The sequence below is a fragment of the Protopterus annectens genome, chromosome 1.part0, assembly GCF_019279795.1.
Source record: "Protopterus annectens isolate FY-2018-M chromosome 1.part0, PAN1.0, whole genome shotgun sequence".
Taxonomy (NCBI): domain Eukaryota; kingdom Metazoa; phylum Chordata; order Ceratodontiformes; family Protopteridae; genus Protopterus; species Protopterus annectens.
The window spans coordinates 810,932,141-810,954,986 of record NC_056725.1 but is presented as its reverse complement, the minus strand read 5'-3'; the positions used below and the strand labels follow the sequence as shown (position 1 = coordinate 810,954,986).

Genomic DNA, 22,846 nt, shown 5'->3' with positions numbered 1-22,846 from the left:
ATGTTTAGGGTTTTTCGGGGTGTAGTGCAGGTGTTAACCTTCTCCTCTTGACTGTCTAGGACAATCTTGGCTGGAGAGAGCTTTGCTTCCAGTTTGGCTATGTAAGTGTGTCTCTCGCAGGTTGTAGTGTTGGGTGGTAGGAGGAGAGGGTTGTCTGTGTACATGAGGCAGTTGCTGCATTGCCCCAGTATGCCCAGATTCACCAGGTGGCCAGGAGAAATCACCGGAAGCTGACCCTTGGGACATGCCTGTTTAGGTGCTTTTTTGTAAAGTACAAGAGATGTTTTGCCTTACCTTTGCAAGGTACTTTGCAATTATAGGCTGTTAAGTGCCTACGATTAATTTCTCCTTATTAACAAGGAGAGTCGAGTGCTTGTATCAGTTTAAGGCTTCCTAGTGCTTTCCAGCAGGTTCTAGAGCAAGTGCTAGTCACAGGAGTAAAGATTCTAATGCTACTACTGAGAAACCAGCCAGTTCAAGGGAAATTTTGAAGAGGAGACTTTCTAGCACCTGGAATAGTTTAACCATAGCCCTGCGGTGCTGCACAATGCGAAAAACGCGGAAACGCATGTGTTTTTAAGTCAGAAAGTTGAATGGGATAGAAAGCCCAAAATAACTAATAACATTACAGTTTCAGAGCTGGAAACCACTTCTCTAGTGTTAGGCAGTACAATGCTCACCACTCCCTCTGGTAAGCAGTAGGATAGCTCTGAACACAGAAAATAGTTCTGAAACCAGCAAAGCCTGGGATCTGGACTATACTAGCTAGGAAAGGTGGGAAATGAGCAAACAAGATGGTATTTTTTTTGTTTTTTTGTTTTTTTCTATTGGTTAAAAGAGGCTAAACAGTGCAATAATACAGTAAATAAACACAGAAAAGGCTAACACACTTGAGTGTGTAGCCCTAAACAGTAAATGCAATTAAAATGCTACAAAATTAGCAATTTAAAACTTTTTAAGTGAAGCAAGGCAAGTGCACAACTGAAAAACAATTTAAGAGGCAGTAATACAGTAGAATAAGTAGCTAGTCTACATATACAAAAATGTCTATATATACAGAAAAGCAGCTAAAACAACACTAAAACAATTCAGATGCAGTGCAACCTAGAGTACTTGAGTTGTAGCAATATTAAAGAAATACAGTTTCAATAAATGCACTAAAATATACTCTATATTTCCAAAATGTTTGAGAAGCGCAGTCAGAACACAAGGAGATTCAGGCAATTTTTTTTTGTATAGAAAGAGCGAAAGGAGGAACAGAAGGAAAGAAACTAAGTGGGTTGGCCTTCTCAGATGTTCTCTCTGTATTAGGTAGAATGAGCTAATGACACTAGACTGGGAGGTGTGTCCAAGATCAAATTTAGAGTAGGGGAGGGCAACTGCAAGGCCAGCAGGTATAAAGACAACATGCCAATAGGGAGGGAGGGTGGGAAGCTTTAGTCTGTATGTATATGTACATATATACGTAGAGGTGCATATATATGTATATATACGTATATACGTGTATGGTCATGTATATGTGTATGTATATGTACATGTATATGTGTGTATCTATGTATGTTTTATTCTTGTGTTTTCAAGTCAAATACTGAAAAGCCTGTACGGCTGATCGAGTTGTACTAAGTTATTTTGAGCAAGATTACAGAACAATGGGGTTGGCGAAATTTGCCCATTCTTCGCTGTAGTGCAATCTCGGATCTGGTTTAGAAAATTACCAGGGGGTGTGGTGGGTGCACTGGGCTTTCCTCCTGCAAAAAAAAAATGTTTCCATTATGTTTAATTTGAAACAGCAAATGTTTGAGGTTCGAATTTGGGGACAACTATGTGTAAATGAAAGGCAGTTATATGGTCACATAAAAATTAACATGGCCTGTTGGAAGGCATTGTATTGGTATAAGAGCGACAGTTTGAAACATTATTGTGGCCATTCTGCCTGAAATTACTTCACAGTCAGAGGTGGTGTACCTTCTCAAAAGGGGCACATTTACAGGAATAAATGCTTTTGAAAGGAGTTGAAGCTGCTGTTTGCTGTATTGTAGAAATCCATTAAAGACGCAACTCATGGTTTTGCTTTTAAGTTGTTACTTTATTACATCTCCACCTCAGAAATGTAAAATAGCACCATTGCTTGCATCCTTAAACCTTAAAGAGCAGCTCTGTAAAAAAAAAAAAAAAAGAAAGAAAAACAATGTTTATGCTATAGTATCAAGAGACTTGTCCCACTTTGTTTTTGTGCCACATGAGATGCACAATTATTATATGTACAAGTTTTAGTGATCTGAGTAAACTCATTAATTTGTATTGGCTCAGAATGATATGTTTTTTCCTTTAAGTTAAGATTCTTTGTCAGAATCGGAGTGATCTTGGACTGAGAATAACAGTGATGTGTCTGAAATAAACTTTCTTATAGTAAGTCTTGAGCACAGCCTTCAGGGGAAGAATACTGCTGGATGGCTATTCACTACATGCCAGTAGTGTATGAGGAGTCATTTAAACCTGTACCCATACTCAAAGGTGACCCCACCCTAATAAAGCCCTGCCCATTCAGTTGCTTCCTGTAGCCTCATTTTTGCTTCAGAGTCACTACCCCCCCCCCCAGACCAAGCTCTGCTATGAGTGGATTTAGGTTACCCTTTTCTCTGAGGTGCTGCAGTCTTTGAGTTGGAATAATTTTTGGGTGTGGGAGGTGTGGAGGGCATTGGGTGGTTTACCTCCTGTAATAAGGATCAAGACTTGACTTTTTCTAGTGCATGAATTCCCAGTACTTACTGTGCAGTTTGCTCTGTGTTTTGGGGTTGTGTTAGGTGAAATTGTATTCTGATGTGAAGCACCAGCAAATACTACATATTTCTGTCATTACCAGGCTTTGCTCAAATCATACATACTGTAGTGGCACCCATTACAGCTCCTGCAAACATACCTGTATACATCAGATAAGTTGCACAGGGTTAGTGACACTATCGATACTCTGTATCAATCTTCTCTTCTGTAGTATAAAACCAGATTAACAAATTCTCTTTACACAGTCTTATATGGCACTATGTTATGATGAAAAACACTGAAGTGACTTGCCACAATCTGAACTTGTTCTAACTTTACTTACTGTACTGAAGGTAGTCCTGGACATTTGTAATGTTTATTGTACTCCACTGAGGTTTTGCTATAAGCAGAAAACATCAGCCTTCACTCTGACAGTATTTGAAACAAAGGCTTTATAATAGATTATTTTGCATTTTCTCAGTCTTTTACTAAATTTTATTAATGATGTGCTTACTTTTTCCAATTTAAACTGTTTTCCTTTAAGATGTCTATCCATAAATTGGTTCAAATGCATATTTATAGAGGCAAGGATTGCCACCTGGTGTCTGCCAACTAACATTCAGTATTCATGGTATGTATGTGTAGCACACCCACAGGTGTAGCTGAAGTAGATATGGGTTCCTTCCTACCTCACTCTGGTGACACCCCTGAGGCCCAACACACCAAGGTGGGAAGAATGACAGATTTTATTCTAGGTTACACATCTAGTTTAAAAGGCCATAGCACAGCCACAAATTATTTCAACAGTGCACCAGTCAGCAATAAGGCAAGGTGAGATGTGCATGCATTGAAAACATACATTCACCCTCTTCCTCAGACCTCAACAAAAAGGTCTTGACATTCAAACATGCACAAAGAAGGCAATATCACTGAGCAGTAAAGCTTTATAATGCAGCAGTACAAACACGGGGAAAAATGCAATGTCATTAAGCAAGTTATAATACAATGCAGATATGAGAAAATGCAATGTCATTGAGCAGCAAAATTCTTGAAGGCAGCAGTCCTAACACAGGCAAAATGCAATGTCATTGAACAATGAAGATTTATAATGCAACAATACAAATATGAAAAAATGCAATGTCATTGAGCAGTACAAACACCCTCAACCCCCTTGATAAATTCTAAACAGACCAACTATGAAACATTCTATAATACCCTGTTCACTGGCCAGTGACTACTTACGGTATGCTGCCTCATGATGGGGTCCAAGTTGGAGCTCATATGGATTGCAGTTATTTGTAGTCCACCAAGCATTTGGGGGGGATCCACAATCTTATAAAAATGTAAAATGACGGTCAGATCCTCTCACCACTCCATTGAATATATCCTAGTGACCAGTCACTTTGGTTCCACTGAGAAAGTAGAAAAATCACCTGCCAGAACTCTGGTAATCATCTATGGCTTATCTGTACTAGGCCCAAAGGAACTCCATTTCTTGCTGAATCATATGAAGGTGTGGAACTACTGGTTTCAGACTTTTTTCTCCTGATTCCACAAAATACCATCATCCAGGATTTCAGCAAAAGACAGACACAATCTGCTACTTCACTTCCCTGTCCCAAAGCACCAGAAAAGAAAATCCAGTCATGCTGCAAGGCGCTTTTTCCCTTCAGCTACCTGTTTCAGTCTTCCCTCCTTCAACTAGTATCTGTCTTCTCTTTCACTTTTGAAATGGTCTTTTATATTCTTGAAAATACCTCCACCTTGTGGTGTAATGAAGAACTACAGTCTATTACTTCTACAATAAAATACAGTGTGAGCTACACTCTCCCCCCACTTGAAAATCTTGGGTCCCCCCAAGTCAAAGGTAGATTAGCAGCAAAATATTTACACACACTAATGCACCATAAACTGAACAATATTTTGCATTCGAAAGGTACATTCCACCAAGGGTAATTAGCCTTATGCATAACTTGGGAAGGGGTGTCACCACAAGAGTAGGAGGCATAGGGATTATGGGTGCAGACTCTCCGAAGAGCTGTGGTCACAGGTTCCTGTGTACTATGTCCCAAACTCTTATATGCAAGTCTCTGTGTGAGCCGAATCAATCTCTGCAGTTTTGGTTTGGAAGAGACCGCTAAGGAATTTTGCTCGGAAGGTTTGCCACTCGCATCACATTCAGTGTCCATTTCTTCAGTAGGCATATTGTCTGCTTCTAAGATCTCCTCTTGTATAACTTCACTTTCATTTTCCATAACGGTATGACTGTCTTCAGCACTATTTTCTGAAGTTTGCATAGCAGGGCCTCCATCAGTATCAGGTTCTGTAAGAGGCACAGAAACATTACTTAGTCTGTTGTTGGGTCTGGACTGCTCAAAATGACATGGAACATATTCCGGTGCATTTACATTGAGATTACAGCCCACGAGGTCCTGAACATCCTCATAAAAAAGCCCACTGAAACCCCAGTTATCATCACTGTCCTCCTCTCCTTCAGCAGGAGGAAGCATAGGCTCTTGAACACTTGAGGATAGTTCCTCTCCGCCTTAGTCTTCTGGATTGCCTTGAGTTAGGCTTCCACTGAGCCATTCTGGGGTCCAGATCCATGAGTCTCACTGATTTTGCCAAAGGTATTAAGTTGTTGCGGTGCCAGGTTTTAATGGGACCTTCTTTCCCCTCAGGGCAAACTTGCTAGACAGGGATATTAGATGGCTGAGAACAAATTATGTAAATCTCAGATCCCCAGTGGTCAGCTAGTTTATGCTTTTCTTGTAGTCCCAAATTTCTCAAAAGAACTCTGTCCCCAGGCTGCAAATCATGCATCTTTACTTTTTTGTCATAGTGAGCCTTGTTTCTCTGTCTTTGTCCTGTTGATTTTTCAGAAAGCTCATAAGCCTGTCTGAGGTTTTTCTTGAGTCTCTCCACATAACTGCCATGAGATCGCACTGGTGTATCATCAGCTGTGACTCCAAAGGTGACATCAACAGGAAGACGAGCTTCTCTTCCAAACATTAGGAAGTAAGGCAAGAATCCTGTAGCATCATTTTTAGTACTGTTGTAAGCATGCACCACTGTGGCTACATGTCTACTCCATTGACTCTTCTCAACAAATAGTGTCCCCAAACTGTCTAGTAAAGTTCTGTTGAAATGCTCAGGCTGAGGATCCCCTTAATTATGATGAGTAGTGCAGCATTTTTGGAGACTCAACAGAGTGAGTGGTTCATGGACAAGCTTGCTCTCAAAATCACATCCTTGATCAGTGTGTTTCCTTTTTGGCAGGCCATAGCGTACAAAACTTCTCAACTAGTAGTTTTGCCACTGTAATAGCTTTCTGATTTTGAGTGGAAAATGCTTGAGTATATCTGGTATAATGGTCTGTCACCACCAGCACATTACTGACCCAACCTTCATCCAGTTCAATGCACAGAAAATCTATACAGACCAGTTCCATGGATCCACTACTTTCCATTTGACCCAATGAGGCAGCTCTGGTCTGCAGAGTCTTTCTCTGAACGCAACAAAGACATGTATGACAATGATCCTCAACATCTTGCTTCATGCATGGCCAGTAGAACCTGTCCCATACCAGACCCATAGTTCTGTCATAACCAACATGACCATGTTCATGAACTGACTGGAGTACTACTTCTCTATACTTCTGAGGAAGCAACAATTGCCATTTTTCACTGCCGAGTTCACTTGGAGATCTCCTGTATACTAGTCCATTCTGTATCTGGAGTCTGTTCCATTCTTTGGCCAAAAGTCTGGCCAGAGGATGAATATCCATGCGGAGCATATTAACTTGTTTCTTCTCTAAAGCAGCTACCACTAGCTAACCCAAGGGGTCTTTTCTTTGATCTCTCCGGAGGTCACTGTTACTCAAAGCTGGCAGCGATGAAGCCAAGTGACCAGATTACAGTAAGCTTGGGGTATGCTTGCTGCTGACAGACCTAACATCTGGGCCCAACATTCAGTGTGTTGATTGCAGGTTGCAATCTGATGCACAGCTCTCACCCCTGGCACTGGAATTTCCACCCATTCATCATCAGGGTGTAAATCTCCCTGAGATCTTCTGGACAGACCATCAGCATCGCCATTTTCGTGTCCTGGGCGATTTCAAACTGAAATTATAGTTGCATATAGCTGCCATCCATCTGTGGCCAGTAGCATCTAGCTTTGGAGTGGTCTGGATGTATGTCAGAGGATTGCTGTCAGTCAACTTCAAATTCCGCCCCATAGAGATAGTCATGCAGCTTGTCCACTATCGCTCACTTTAAGGAAAGGAATTCCAACTTGTGTGCAGGGTAGTTTCTTTCTGTGAGGGATAATCTCTGACTGATAAGTCACAGGTCTCAGCTTCTTGTCCTACTCCTGGTAAAGGACTCCTTCTAAGCCATCCCCTGCTAGCATCCACATGTAAAGTTAATGGCTTTGTTGAGTTAGCATATGCCAGCACAGGGATATGTCTGAGGCAATACTTAAGCTGTTCAAATGACTCTTCACACTCAGGAGCCCAACGACTCTCGAGTTCTTTGGAACCTCTCGGTCACTTAGGTTTTTTTCACAAGGATATCTTCTGTTTCATCTGCTTTCTCATCATTTCAGAGCAAATGGTTGAGGGGTGTTGCTATCTTTGAAAATCCTCCACAAACCTTCTATAGTAACTGCAGAACCCCAGGAAAGATCGCAGTTCTATGATAGTTTTAGGTCTGGGCCAAGATGTCACCGCTTCAACTTTGCTGGGATCTGTGGATATTCCATTTGCAGACACTACATGTCCCACATAGGTCACTGAAGGTTGGAAGAACTTGCATTTGTCCAATGACAACTTCAGGCCTTCCTTCTCAATCCTGTCCAATACCTTCATCAGTCTTTCTTCGTGCTCCTCTAGGGTCCTTCCAAAGACAATGATGTCATCCAGGTAGACTAAGACTTCCAGGAGATGCATGTCCTCATCTGTTCTTTCCATGATTTTCTAGAAAGTTGCCGGTGCATTTGATGAACCTTGAGGTAGGCGATCAAACTCAAAAAATCCCAAAGGGGTGATGAAGGCAGTCTTCTCTTTATCTTCTGGGTGCATAGGGATTTGATGGTATCCACTCCTTAAGTCTAGCACACTGAACCACTTACTGCCAACCAGGCAATTTAGAGCATCTTCAATCTGGGGAGTTGTGTACTTGTCTGGAATGGTTCGCTGATTCATAGTACGATAGTTAACACACATGCAAATTGACCCATTCTTTTTCCTGACAATGGGAGAGGCATATGGACTTCTTGACACTTGAATTATCCCTGCGGCTTTTAGTTCTCCCAAATGTTTTCTTGCGTCCTCCAGGTTTCCTGGAGCTACTCTGCTGGAATGTTCCCTGAAAGGCCGGTCCTCTTTTACTCTTATTCGGTGTTCTGCACAGCCTACATCTAGTTAACTAGTAGAAAAACAATTTTTCTTTTTTATTAGTAGCTCTGGTTAGCCACTCAGGGGGCAAGAGACCACCACCTATATCAATGTCTTCCAGCTACAACTCATTTGCCCTGCTCTAATTCCTTGTTAACACAGAAGCAGATAAGGGAGTGGCAGCATAAACATTTCCCAAACACACTTGTTGAACGCAGGACAATGGAAGTACTTCCTTTATTCTTTAACCCCACAGGCAAAGTATCATAAGGATGCTTTAACTTGTCCACAGGCCAAACTTCTGTGACTAGTTCCAGCCCCGATGACAAGTCACTTTCTGGATCTGTTTCCATCATGAGATGAGAGAAAATTGTTTGTCCACACATCCTCAGTTTGGCTGTCAACTAGGTGACCTGACCAGGATGAATTATGTTATTTTCCAGGCAGGGGCCACACATGCCCAATCTCATCTTTCTTACTATCCTTTTCACTTTGAAGGGCACAGAAAACTGGTCTCAGGAGAGGATGTAGTGTTGGGTGTTCCTGGGTCAACTGAGGCATTAGCATTCTTCTGATGAGGTCAGTATTTGTCTCAACTAAAATAGATGCTGAATCCTTTCCTTTGTGCCTGGGGCACACAACAGCGAGCGTTTCAAAAATTTCTGTTGACCCAATAACTGAAGTGAAAAATTCTAACTTGACTGAGACTTAACCATCATAATGGAACTTCATGTCACTTAGCCCCAGAGCTCCAAATCTTCTAACTTTCCAAGTGGCAAATGCTTTAAGTATTTTTAGTAGAAGTTTCTGTACAGAATGGTGATTTGTGCACCAGTATCCAACAAGGCTTTACTATACACTCCTTCTATTTTTACTGACACGACAGGGGACGGTCCCAGTAGGTCATCTGGTAGTTTCTGTTTCCGGTGCTGTTCAGCTGTACTGCAGTCAGCATGTGGTTGAGGTACCATCGGTTGACCTCGCCATTTTAATGGATAAGACTCTTGCTTAATAATGCTTTGCAGTCTCAGATGCTGAAATTTTGGCTGAGATGGCTTTCCAGTTCAGTTGTTCACCTCAGATGAGCTAGAAGTGTGCATAGTAGGTAGTCTCTCTCCCCTATTACAAGGGTTTGTGTGGAAAGGAAATCCAGGATGCTGTCCCTTTGTCAGATTTTATGGAGCTCTCTGTAAACTGGGCACACAGCTGGCTCCTTCACTGAGGCCCTTTGAAGTTTCCCTGCATTGCACTAGCCAATAATAGTTTGTTCACTTTTTTTCAAGTTCTATGCATTTGGACACTCGCTTTATATGCCCTCCATCCTCAGTGAAAACAAAATCCAATAGGAACTTTGAACATTCACTGATTTGGTTCTTCCCTGAGTCCTTTTGTGGAGGTTCTAGCTGATGTATTCCTCCCTTCAGCTAAAGTTACCACGGCTTTCTCCAATTCTGCAACTGTCTTGGTGACGAGCTATGGCATCGATCAGGGAAGACACCTGCATCTGCAACTGTGACACCTCTACATTGCGGACTCTTTGGGCCACAACTCCTGTTTGAGAAGTGAGCATGGCTATAGGGTCCTGCTGGGGTTCACTCACTGTTTTAGTTGCTGTTGAACACTGAGATTTGGTTTCCAACAGGGCTTCCTCTTCCCTCATCTTTTTAACCAACTGAGAATAAGTTAGTCTCTTCCCTATTTCTCATCCTCATTTTCCACACAATGGGGTCCATAGCTTGAACTTCCTGTAAAATTTGTCTTATCCATACTTGGTCAGCTACTTTTGGATCCACCCCCTTCTTTAGGATGATCTGGTGGAGCATTTTATCTAATCGCTTAATGTAATCAGTTTTTCACCAACTTTTTGGTATGTATGTTCAAACTGTAGGTCAGCGGCCCTCTCGGTCCTTCCAAACACATCCTGCAGTACTCCTAAATAGTCCTTGGCCATGCATTCTTGCATTTACCCATCCTTAGGTTGCGTATGTTATCCACAGCTAATCCCTTTAGACTTTCAGCTATCCGCTGCTGCTTCTGAGATTCTGGGATACCCACTCCTCTAGGGCTTGTGAAGCCTGATCCATCCAGGATTGAAAGTCTTCCTCTCCCTGAGATGTGGGTTGTTTGCCAGAAAAGAAACACAGTTTGCGGTAGCCAAACCCAGTGAATGGCTGTGTAGGCTTTAAGCATTTTTCTACAATACTTCCCAAAGCATTCAAAACTTCAGACCCTATAGTATTTATGGGCAGTGAAGCTGCAGCTTCTGGTGTAAGGTTCTGACCTACTTGGATAGTTTCCACAGATATTTTCTCTGTTGCTGAGGTAGTGCACTCCTCAGGGATTACCACACAGACTGCACTCTCACCTGAAATTTGTACAATCGAAGGTATGTGCTCATACACTGAAGGACTTTTCCATTCTAATAGGGCCAATGTGCTCTGCTTGGTAGAGTCCATATTGCTGTCTAATAAAAGTCCACGTCCTACAACTGGTAAGGGTCCTGCGACTTGATGTATTTGCATTATCAGTCCATGTGACCCATGGCAACACCAGAACTAAGCAATGCTCTGACTGAGCATTGTGCTGTTTGCACCACTTAGCAGCTACTTCTGGGTTCATATTTCTGCTGAATTTGCTTTACACAAGTACAGGGGAATAGGGTGGAGTCCAAGGCAGGACAGGCAGTCCTGGATGAGCCCCCAAATGTAGCACACCTGCAGGTGTAGCTGAAGTAGATATGGGTTCCTTCCTACCTGACTATGGTGACACCCCTAAGGCCCAGCACACCAAGGTGGCAAGAATGACAGATTTTATTCTAGGTGACACATCTAGCTTAAAAGGCAATAGCACAGCCACAAACAAATTATTTCAACAATGCACCAGTTAGCAATAAGGCAAGTTGAGATATGCATGCAAGGAAAACATACATTCTCCCTCTTCCCCAGAACTCAACAGGAAAAAGTCTTGGCATTTAAACATGCACAAAGAAGGCAATATCAATGAGCAATAAAGCTTTATAATGCAGCAAATCAAATGCAGGAAAAAATGCAATGTTATTAAGCAATGAAGATTTATAATGCAACAATACAAATATGAGAAAATGCAATGTCATTGAGCAGTACTAACACCCTCAACCCTCTTGATAAATTCGAAACAGATCAAATATGAAACACTCTATTATACCCTGTTCACTGGGCAGTGACTACTTAGTCTTGCTGCCGGCATGATGGGGCCCAAGTTGGAGCTCATATGGATCCCAGTTATTTGTAATCCACAAAGCATTTGGGGGGATCCATAATTTTATAAAAATGTAAAATGACACCCAGAGCCATTCACCACTCCATTGAGAATATCCTAGTGACCTCTGGAGAAAGTAGAAAAATCACCTGCCAGAACTCTGGTAATCATCTATGGCTTCTCTGTACTAGACTCAAAGGAACTCCTTTTCTTGCTGAATCATATGCAGGTGTGGAACTACTGGTTTCAGACTTCTCTCCTGATTCCACAAAATACCATCAACCAGGATTTCAGCAAAAGACAGACACCATCTGCTACTTCATTTCCCTGTCCCAAAGCACCAGAAAAGAAAATCCAGTCATGCTGCAAGGCCAATTTTCCCTTCAGCTACCTGTTTGTATTCCCTCCTTCAGCTAATGTCTCAGTCTTCTCTCTCACTTTAGAAATTCTTTTATATTCCTGAAAAGAGCTCCATGTTGTTGGGTAATGAAGAACTACAGTCTATCCTCCTCCAACAAACTCTAATACTTGTGAGAGATGCAGTTACACAGCCAAACTGGAGGCAGAGCTCTCTCAACCCAAGACTGGCACAGTCAGTCAGGAGGAAAAGGTAACCACCCACACCACAAATCCAGTCTCACACAGACCTATTGCATCTGCATACCCAACATACAAACACACAAAAACATACTCAGAGGCTCTAAATAAAAATCTGCCTAAACAGCAAAGACCTCCTAAGCAGATATCCAAGCAACAGCCACCCCTCAACAATACCCATGCATCACATATCTCACAAAATCAGTGTGCCTCACAACCACAGCCCTTAAGGCCAAACACACCAAATACACTTGTTATAGGGGACTCTATTGTCCGGCACACTGACGTCCCGCTCACCAGACTGAACAAGGAAAAGGTCACTGTAAGCTGCCTGTTGGGTGCCAGGATCCACCACATAATGCAAGCAGGTCACTCCAAAGCAAGTACAAGTATGACTCCGTCATTGTCCATGTTGGTGTGAATGACCTGAGATGTACATCCCTGGACTACATGAAAAGAGACAGAGGAGCTCTCTGACCATGTAGCCCAGGCTGGTATGACCCTGACCTTGAGTAGCATCTTGCCCTCACCAAGAATGATAACACAGTATAAAGACAAAATGATCAGTTTCAACAATTGGCTAAAGTATTGGTGTCATTCAAAGGGGATCCAGCATCTGTCAGCCTGGGATGACATGCTCGACAAGCCACGTTGCTTCGCTAGGGATGGCTTGCACCTGTCACCCTTAGGCTTTCGTATACTGGCCAAGGCTGTTGCCACCCCCCATAGTGCCTTTTTTAGGCAAGGCTCAAAGGACAAACCCACATCCATAGACAACCCAAGGATAAAAAAACTAAAGGTAATGCTACTCAGTGCCAGAAGTCTAAACCTCAAGATGCACGCACTCGAGGCTATCCTCAGTATGGAGAAAATCGATGTCTGTGCAGTAACAGAAACCTGGTTCAAGGCTACTGAGAGCACCCCAGCACTACCAAGTCATAACTCATACCATGCGTTTCAGCCCCAAAACTCAGACTGAAGCACAAAAGGAGGTGGAGTATCTATATTCATCAAAGATACCTACACCTCCAGGTTAGTGACACTGCACGAAGCATTGGAAACCATCCATGTGCAACTAACAGCAGGCAAAACTGCCTTTCAGTTTGTAGCCTGCTACAGAACACCCTCCCTATTACAGGAACCCCATTTGGCATTCCTGAGAACACTGGAGAATATGAAGGTCTCTCCAAACACTATGTTATTGGGTGACTTCAACTACCCAAACATTGACTGGGAAAACTACTCAAGCCCAAACACCCTCGCCCAACGGTTCCTTGAATTTATAAACTCTAATGCAATGGAACAACTGGTCACCACTCCCACAAGAGGGAACAACATATTGGACCTGGTCATCACCAATATGGGGACTCTGTGTTCCACACCAGAGGTAAAACCCTCATTGGTAAGATCAGACCATAAACAAATTTCCCTGGACATCCATATCCCGTCCCCACCCCCAGCCAAGAAAAATCACTGTAAAGAATTTCTCAAAAGCCAACTTTGCACTTCTCAAGACTGAGGTGGAATCCTTCAAAGCCCCTGGGCCAAGAGGATAATACAGCCCAATCCGCAGAATCCTTTACAAATGCATTCTATGAGCACCTGCAGGAATGCATGGATCGTGCTATCCCAAATAAAACTAAAACTCACTCCTCCAAAAACAGGAGACCAGTCTGGTGGACCCCGGCCATAAATAAGCTATACAACAGAAGGAGGAAGCTACTACATGACAGAGCAAAATCCCAAAAAGGGAAGGCATCTCTGATCAGTATTAGCAAGAAACTTTGATCCCTCATAAAATCATCAAAGGCCAGTTCGAAGAAAAATTGCCCTAGACACTAAAGATAATCACAAGGCCTTCTTTAGTTATGTCAGGAACATGGGCGGAAACTCCCAGATATGCTCTGAATTGTTGCATAACGGTACAAAATGTACCGAACCTACAGACATAGCCAACATCCTGGCAGACAGATTCAGCGCAAACTTCTCCCCTCCTTCCCCCCCAAAGGAGCAAATGCCTATCCCAACTGAATGTAACCTCTCTGACATCACAGATGCACAGGTGAAAGCTGCCCTCTCCAAAGCAAAAAACAGCATCTATGGGACCGGACGGTGTCCCAGGCTGTGTCTTACATGAGCTCCAAGAAGAACTGAACCCTCACATTAAGTCACTGTTCAAACTTAGCCTTACTACAGGATATGTACCCAAAGAATGGCGTACAGCTACAGTGGTCCCACTCCATAAATGTGGTGCCACAACGGACCCCGGAAACTATCGCCCCATAAGCCTGACTAGTCTGGTCTGTAAAGCTATGGAGCATATTATCATGGAACTCATAAACAAAGACATTGGGAGCCTCCAGACACTGGACCCTACCCAATTTGGCTTTAAGGGCAGATCTTGCCTCTTAAACCTAGTTGATTTCTTTGAAACAGTTACCAAAGCCATAGATGAGGGCAAGGTAGTCCACACAGCCTACCTGGACTTCGCAAAAGTCTTCGACACAATACCCCACTCGGGTATCATAAATAAGCTTACCAGCTTAAATATCAACCCCTATATCACAAGATGGGTTGCAAACTGGCTCAGAGATAGAACCCACATGGTCAGAATCGCAGGTGCCGGTCCGAATCCAAACCAGTTACAGGGCTCAGTTCTGGGACCTCTCTTGTTCGGTATATACTTCTCTGAGGTTCAGGCTAACACAGGGGGATTATGGCTGACAAGGTTCACAGATGACTGCAAACTGGGGGCCATAATCGAATCTCCAGCTGACACAAGCATCCTCCAAAAGGGTCTCACAGAGATGGATGCTTGGTGCCAGAGCCACGGCCTCAAGCTAAATGCTAAAAAGTGCATAGTCATCCCCTTTGGGAAAAACAAGGTGCCCACAAATTACCACATAGGTGGTAATCCATTAAGTACGGAAGAAGTAATTAGAGATTTGGGGACCAATGTAGATAGTAATCTCTCCTTTGATAATCACATTGCCAAAGTGGTTAGAAAGACCTTCTATATAGCCCACCTTATCACGAAAGGGTTCACATCTAGATCGAGAGGTCATTGTGCCCCTCTACTCGTCACTCATCAGACCCATAATTGAATACAATGCCCCTTTTGGGATGTACCTTACCCGACACCTGCAGCAACTGGAGAGAGACCCCAAAAGTACCTCACCAAGAGGATCATGGGCTACAAACAGATGTCCTATGCAGCTCGACTAAAGAAACTCCAGCTCTACTCAGTTGCTTACCGCCTATTCAGAGGCGATCTGTGCCTGACGTACAAAGCCATGTCAAACACAGAATTAATGGACATGCTCCACCTCAAAAAATCCATATCCCTTAGAGCTACACGCTCCAGGGACCTAAACCTCAGCACAAAAATAAATAGGACATGCTGGAGGGACAGAGTCATTTCCCAGAGGCTCCCCTCACTCTGGAATAGAATCCCAATTCATGTTAGACATAGCCCCTCGCTGACACTCTTCAAGCAAAATTTGGATGCGTGGATGGGAAATCGCAAATTCACCCCTTAGATCTCCCCAGTGTCCCTGCTAGACAGAGGCACAGTAAACTAATCTTAAAAGGGTACCTTCTGTGACCTACTTTACAGAGGCACACAGTAGGCTAATCTAATAGGGAAGCGGAAGCCAAATACACTCTGGCTAGGCTTATAAATGCCCTAGGGCAGATAGCCTAGTATCTGCCTATGAACCTATTACTTGTATAATGAAATACAGTGCGAGTTACATATGCTTTAATTGCATGGTGTTCTGTCATTAGTAAGGTCAATATAATGCAATAGTTGGCTCATGACAGAGGGAGTTAACTTTTTTTCTTTTTTTTAAGCAGAGCATCACCCCTGTGAATTTACACTACGCTGCTGTCATTTGATATAGGCAGTATGAATAATTTAGGCCCTGAAATGAGACCCTCAAGTTTGTATGTATAAATACCACTGGTTATATGTCTGATACAGAACATTTTTGTTTATTTTCAGACACACAAGGGTTCTGAGGATGAAATGGAGAAGCTGTACAAATCTTTAGAGGAAGCAAGCCTGTCTCCCCTTGGCAGCCGTAGGCGCCCATCATCAAAGAAGGAACTGAGAAAGTCTTTTGTGAAACGCTGCAAAAACCCAGCTGTTAATGAACAACTGCATAGAGCAAGAATGTTAAACAGTACATTAAAGGTAAGAATAGCTTCATTTCCCTAACTTCATCTGCAGCACTGTACCTGTTGTATAATGAGATGCTAATTCAGGAAAATGTGCAAATTAATACCAAATGCACATATTAATGCCATTCAGTTAACACACTCACCGAGGCCTGTTTCTTTCATATATCATGGCTGTGTTAATCAAGATGGTTTGAGTATTTCTATTAAGAAATCCTGTATAAAGCATTAAAGGAATGAAATTTAGGGCTTGCAGGAGGGGTACAATGAGCTGGCCGCAGTGCAAGTAATGTCTGGAAAATGTGATGCTGAACACCTTTCTGGAATGTAAGTAGAGTGTGTTCATCTCTAGATGATGCTGTCTAGACCTCAAGGGTGTGTCTGACCTGCTGTGATCCTCAGGCACTAGCCCTAGTGTGTCAAGCATTACTTTGAGCATTTAAAACTCTAGTGGGCACTGGGGAAAGTTCAGCATGGTAAAATAGAGGTACATGCTTCTCTTTTTTTTCTTAAAAGTTTTTTTTGACAAAGACATACCTCTCAACCTGGAATCATCAAAAATCTGGACAAGGCCCATGAAAAATACGTACAAATCTGTACGCTGATTAACGTAAAAGTTCCATACATAATTACATAACCCCGCCCACTCCATTGGAATTTTGGGATAACTTTCAAATGCAAACTGAAGAACAAACCAAAATATGGCACCAGTCTCTCCCTGCAGCCATTCCAATGCCCCATTACCTGGCTATTTCACCCCTTTTACCATAAACACTAATGTGCGCATACTGCTTTACTTCTACAATGATTATTTGGATTTTATTTTTACATTTTATAGCACAATGCACAAACATGAATAGGTATCTGCTAAACAAAGCAATACTGTCTCACAATGAAAATAGACTTGGCATTAAAACATCTCTGCCCTTGAAACTCACATTCATTGAAACAGCATTGAAACCCACACCACATACAAAGAAAATGCATCTGGCCAGTGGTGGATAAAGATTATCTTTGGGCTGTTTTCAAATCATAGGCCCCTTGCACCCAAAACAAGAAAAACCTACATGTGTTCTTTGATGCACCTTCCTGACTTTATTAAATTATATTCCTTGTATAGTACAGCATACTTATTAGACTTGTTAGAACGCATTTTAAATTTATAGTTTGAACATTTTTCCAGTAGGCAATGAAACAAAATGCATGAGCCAATAATGACAAAAACTGCCCAATTAAGAACATTTCCATCATAAAAGTGTAAATATATAAATAGAATGACAGTAGCGTAAGCCATAGGTATCTTGCACAGCTTCTTGCACTTATTTTCAATTTTTTTTGGGGGGGGGGACAAAAGAGCAAAAACCAGAGACGCATTTTAATCACTGCTTGTATAAGTTTGGAAAGTTTCTAGAATAAAACATGTTACCACCATGCATTTCACTGGCAAGCCTTGAACCCCAGGACCCCTGTGCACTACAGTCAGAACAGCATACTCCTATGCCAGATCATCAGCTTCTTGAAACAGACAAACTTAAATGGCTATCATTTAGTGAATTCAGTTCTCGCTTCTCACCATAGCTGTCAACCTCTTAGCACAAAAAACCCAGACAAAGCCAATAATGGGGGAATACAGAATTCAGTTCTCATTTCTCACTATAGTTCTGAATGTCAGATTGCTAGAAAATAAGGTTTTGTGTGACCATTTATCTTCTGAAGAATATAAAGTCTGAAATTCAAATGCCTATCATTTAGTGAATTCAATCAATCATTCAGTGCTTTGCAACAAAAATCTTTAAAACCACAGATTTAATGAGGAACAGAACAAAAATATGAGGAATGAATTCACAAGTGGTGGCGGCTAGGGACTTTAAGCTCTTTTTACCTTGTACTCAAGGTACAGGGTTTGAGCCTTTCTAGCCACCACCTCCATTCAGTGGGGGCATTTTCACACACACACACACACACACACACACACACACACACACACACACACACACAAAATACGTCATTCAGAGAAGCAAGCTGTGCGGCAACTCTGCGTTTTGCCCGGAACCCATCTTGGCTCATTCTGCAGTTGTAAAACCAATCCATAAGGGTACAGCTAGCAGTCTGTTGAGTTTAAATCCATAACGGCACAAACAACTCCTTGAAATGGCAGTCCCAGTATTCAAACAGACGTGCTTCCACACACGTCCCTTGAGCTTAATTCTGACAGGCTGACATCGCACACATGATAACCAACTCCAAAAGCACGAAAATTAAAAAGTCTAAAAAAAATGAAAAAAATCAGAACTGAAGAGGTGCCACTCAGCAATCGTGGCACCCCATTATTGGGACACCAAAACTCAGTACAAACCGAGTAATTTGGCATGGTTGGGAGATCTGGACACAGACCAGTACTCCTATACACACACCAAAAGTGGAAAGGATGTTTTGGTCTTCCAGAATGGAGACTCTTGGGAGAGTGGTACAGTTCCTTGCAGGACAAGGAAATCTTTATTAGGCAAGTATGTTCTCATTGGGGTAGTTTTAGCTGACAAGGTAAGTGCCTCCTCATTCCTGTGGATGGAAATGACAAGAAATTAATCTTTATGATCCTTTTAGTAGCTAGGCAGGAGAGGAACCTGTACTTCATTGTCCAGGAGTGAGGAATGATCTGACCAAGGAAGGGAGCTGGAGGAGTTTGGAGAAGCCTGCAAGAGGCACTTAACTAGTAGCACATATGGTAACATTTTCAAAGGTGCTGCCTTGTTCATGATGCATTTGGTATACCTTTGGTGTGTTGCATCATAGGATTTAAAATATCACTGAATGATTAGTGCACCACTAAGGGAATTTGTAATCTTTCAAGGATGTAGGCTGTACTGGCATTGTGATCTACATCCCTCTGGAAGGGGAACCATGAAGACTAAGTTAAAAGCTTTAAATGTTTCATTAGCAAGCATTTAAACTAGTTGGGGGAACACAAAATGGTATCAAGAAAATCCTGGCCCCTACACAGTGACATAATTGCCATTTTTGTTAAGACAAGAAGTTCAAAGGTAAATAGGAAAAAATCCAGATATATCCAACACATCAGAAATACAGCATAAACATCAATGAGGCAAAAGAGCCAAGATGGGAAGCAAAATGGAAGGGGATGAGTTCCTGCACCCACAGTTGCCTCCAGAAAGCTGCCTGAAATGAGAGGCATTGATGAAAGAATAATGTCTCTAGTCTGTGGTGGTGATGTATAAACATGCCAGAGACCCTGGAGTAGAATTTTAACATTCTACTTTGGTAAAGACACCAGGATACATGGTTCTAGAAGGGTCATAAAGGACACTGTAATGGAGGTGTATCCATTTTTTTTATAAAAAGGCAGTAGATCAGAACAAAAAATTCATAAATAAGGAGTGAAGCAAACCAGAGACTAGACTGAAAATGGGAGCACAGTGTGTGTGGACAGTTTTAGACATGCATTTCAAGAGAAGGAAAGAGATTTAAAAATGGTAAGACTCTGTTCTTAGAAGGCTGGAGAAAGGTATTGGTTGTTACCTTAGTTGGTGTTCTCATATATGGATGGAGTGATTTATTGTGCCAAATCTCTGCAGAGTAGGAAGGGTTATCTGTAATTTTTTAAGGGCAGGAATTGCATACCATTGTGGTTCTGTACTGCTTTATGGTTGCTGCCTGCATGTCAGCAGCCCATGTACTTTCATGTGATTGTAATTTAAAAGTGCAATTTTTGACTGCTGCTCGGGGGGGGGGGGGGACAATAGGATATAAAAAAAAAAAAAAAAAAAAAAAAACAATTAGCTGCCTCCACTTTAAAATATCAGCAATTGTGAGTGGCACAGGGTAAGGGTCTTTCTGCTTTTGTCATGATGTACACCAGTGGTTAATGTTGTGGTGTGCACTAGACACACACATCTGAAGTTGTGATGCAGCTTCAATAACTTGCATATAATGGCAGCATTGTCAGATGATAGCTTATATCACATCACCTTCTCCACTCTCAAAAAGGCGTTGTATGCATTGTGGAGATTGTAAAGTCTTAAAGGTACAAGATCTCATACATATTCACATATATAGATCTTTTTAAAGCTCTACACACTTGTCATTACCCCCCCCCCCCCCAAAAGACAAACTCAACAGGTACAATGATATCTCAACTTTTGATGCCCGTATTTAAAATTTTGCAAAGCGGACACACATTTTAAAATGTTGTACATATTTTGACAGACACTTTTCAATATCAGCATATGAGGTGGTTAAACAATTCTCAGCAGTAATAAAGATAATTTATGAACTAGAGTTTATATTCAAGGAAAAAAAAACTGGTCACAGAGTTTCCCTTAGATATAATTATGCTTATGATGGTGCTTGAGCAGGCAGACTGGACATCTACTGCTGATTATTTTCACAGGACAGTAACCTGTCAAGGAGAGTGGATTAGACAAAAGGTTAAACCATTGTCATATCCAATGACGTTCCCTGGACCAGTCTGTGTAGCATTCAGAACAGTATTGTTCAGGTTTATGACAGTTGGGCATGGCATGGTTGGAGTGTCTTTATAATACATTTCATATTCAGGGCTTCCACCTCTATCTCAGATAGCTAGTTGAGGTAGAGACTTTGATGGAAATGGGATACTTTGAATAGCTAAGGATCTTGTCATCTTTGGTTTAAACAACATTAGAAAAAGAAAATTTGTCATCTATCTATTTAATTGAATAAAGTACTTGAAACTTCAAAGAGGAGTTATTCCTTCAAAATGGGAGGGCATCAGTGAGAGATCCTAGATCTGCTAACTAAAATGATTTTATCTAGACCGATCCTTTGTCTTCTGTTTCTTGCTAGTCATGTCATCCTCTTGGTCACATATGGGATACCAGACCCAAGTCAAACTTTCTGTATTACCTCTGTTTTGTGGTTTGAATACCTTGGTATGGCTCTTAGACATTAAATTTCCTGTTGAGACTCAGCATTGGCCTGGATAAAAAAAGTGTACATACCCCCTGTTAAAATGCCAGGTTTTTGTGATATAAAAAAAGAGACCACAATAAGTCATTTCAGAACTTTTCCCACCTTTTAATGTGACCTATAACCTGTACAATTCAATTGAAAAACAAATGTGTTATGGGAAAAATATAAAAAAAAGTACGTGCTGGTTGCGTAAGTGTGCACACCCTTAAACTAATACTTTGTTGAAGCACCTTTTGAATTTTTTTCTGTCAAACTGTACAGCTAACACTAGAATAAAATATCTGAATCTACATTGGGGAATAAATAAAACTAACCATTGCCTCCCTTGCATGTCAAGCATTGCGATTCCCTATCTACCTTCAAACATAGGTGTATAGGTACGTACTAGGCAACAGATCTGTGATGATCTTTAGAAGCCTAGCCTTGCATTCCCATGGTAGTTTTTAGCTCTCATATATTTGTATGAGTAACCTATTGGCAGGCAGAACAAGTATATGTTGAGGCATTTACTTGTCCTTATACATGAGGGACATGGGTGCTAAACTGGGGTTGAATGTGTAGTTTCCCATCTATTCATCCAAATTTTGTTTGATTAGAGTAAGAAGAGAGAGATTTTGTGTGTAACATACCTGTCCCTCCAACATGCTCTATTTATATTGCAGAAGAGATTGAGATTCCATGAGGTGTGTGTTTGATATAGCTTAACTTGCAAATGTGTAATAGATCTGATAGCACAGGGTCTATTAAGGCTCTACATGTGAAACCAGAGTTCACCTCTTAGTAGCCTGTATGACGCAGCAAAATAAATGGTTTACATTGCTCTTGTGATTCAAGTCCTTGATTTTTTTTTTTGTAGTGAGACAGAGTTGTAGTCACTTCTGTTGTGACAAGTGTTTAGACACGTACATAGTGAATGGGGAGTTATATTCAGTGATCGGCTTGATGAGAGTTGAGTACAGGGGAATGATAATATCCTTGGTCCTGTATGCCATACCTTCAGAAATAAGATGTGTAATGAAAATGGACTTCCTTACAATAGTGAATACATTGTGATCAAAGGAAAGTTCATTGTCAACATAAGTTCTCAGATCCCAGACTATGGAATCAACTTTCAAGGGGTGTGTTGTCAGTGTGATAGTTAAAATAAACAATAATTGCTGGAACCAGTCGACAACGTAACCAAACACACAGTCTGTTTCCACAAGCACAGACCCGAAGCACTGACACTCAAGAGTTTGAATAAAATCACTCTCCTTTATTAAAACACGATAGTTGTTAAGCGCTTTCATCTAAAACGCTTAGACTTCTTCAGAACAATAACTTGCAATATCCTTCTAGTTTAAATACATCTTGTCATCAATCATATAATTGATTGCAATAAACTTTTAAAGTGCCAGTGTGCCATTTCATAATACAATTCATCTATAGGAAACCCATATTCCCAAGAATAAATATGAACATAACTTAATAAAATTCATTCAACTTCTCTTTGTATGACCAATACATAATGTGTGAGTATCTTTTGCCTCATGTATACAATAATATGTAAGTGTAATTCATCACTACATTTAATTCCCTAGACCGACCTGTCTTAACTACCTTATATTCTCCAGAATTGGCTTTACAGATATATGATCATTCAACCCTGGTGGGGTTGATGCATTTAATTTAATTTGCCATCTAGTTTCTAACTCCCCCAATTTCTTTTAA

At 41.5% G+C, this 22,846-nt stretch overlaps 1 protein-coding gene across 1 annotated transcript in view; it reads left to right on the top strand.

Annotated features, from left to right (window-relative positions):
* IPCEF1 (interaction protein for cytohesin exchange factors 1) overlaps nt 1–22,846 on the top strand; it is a gene marked incomplete in the record, with an annotated part of 1,177,958 nt that overhangs the window by 1,127,881 nt on the left and 27,231 nt on the right. The window contains 1 exon segment of the mRNA XM_044063366.1: nt 15,993–16,184. Coding sequence (XP_043919301.1) covers nt 15,993–16,184 — 192 coding nt within the window.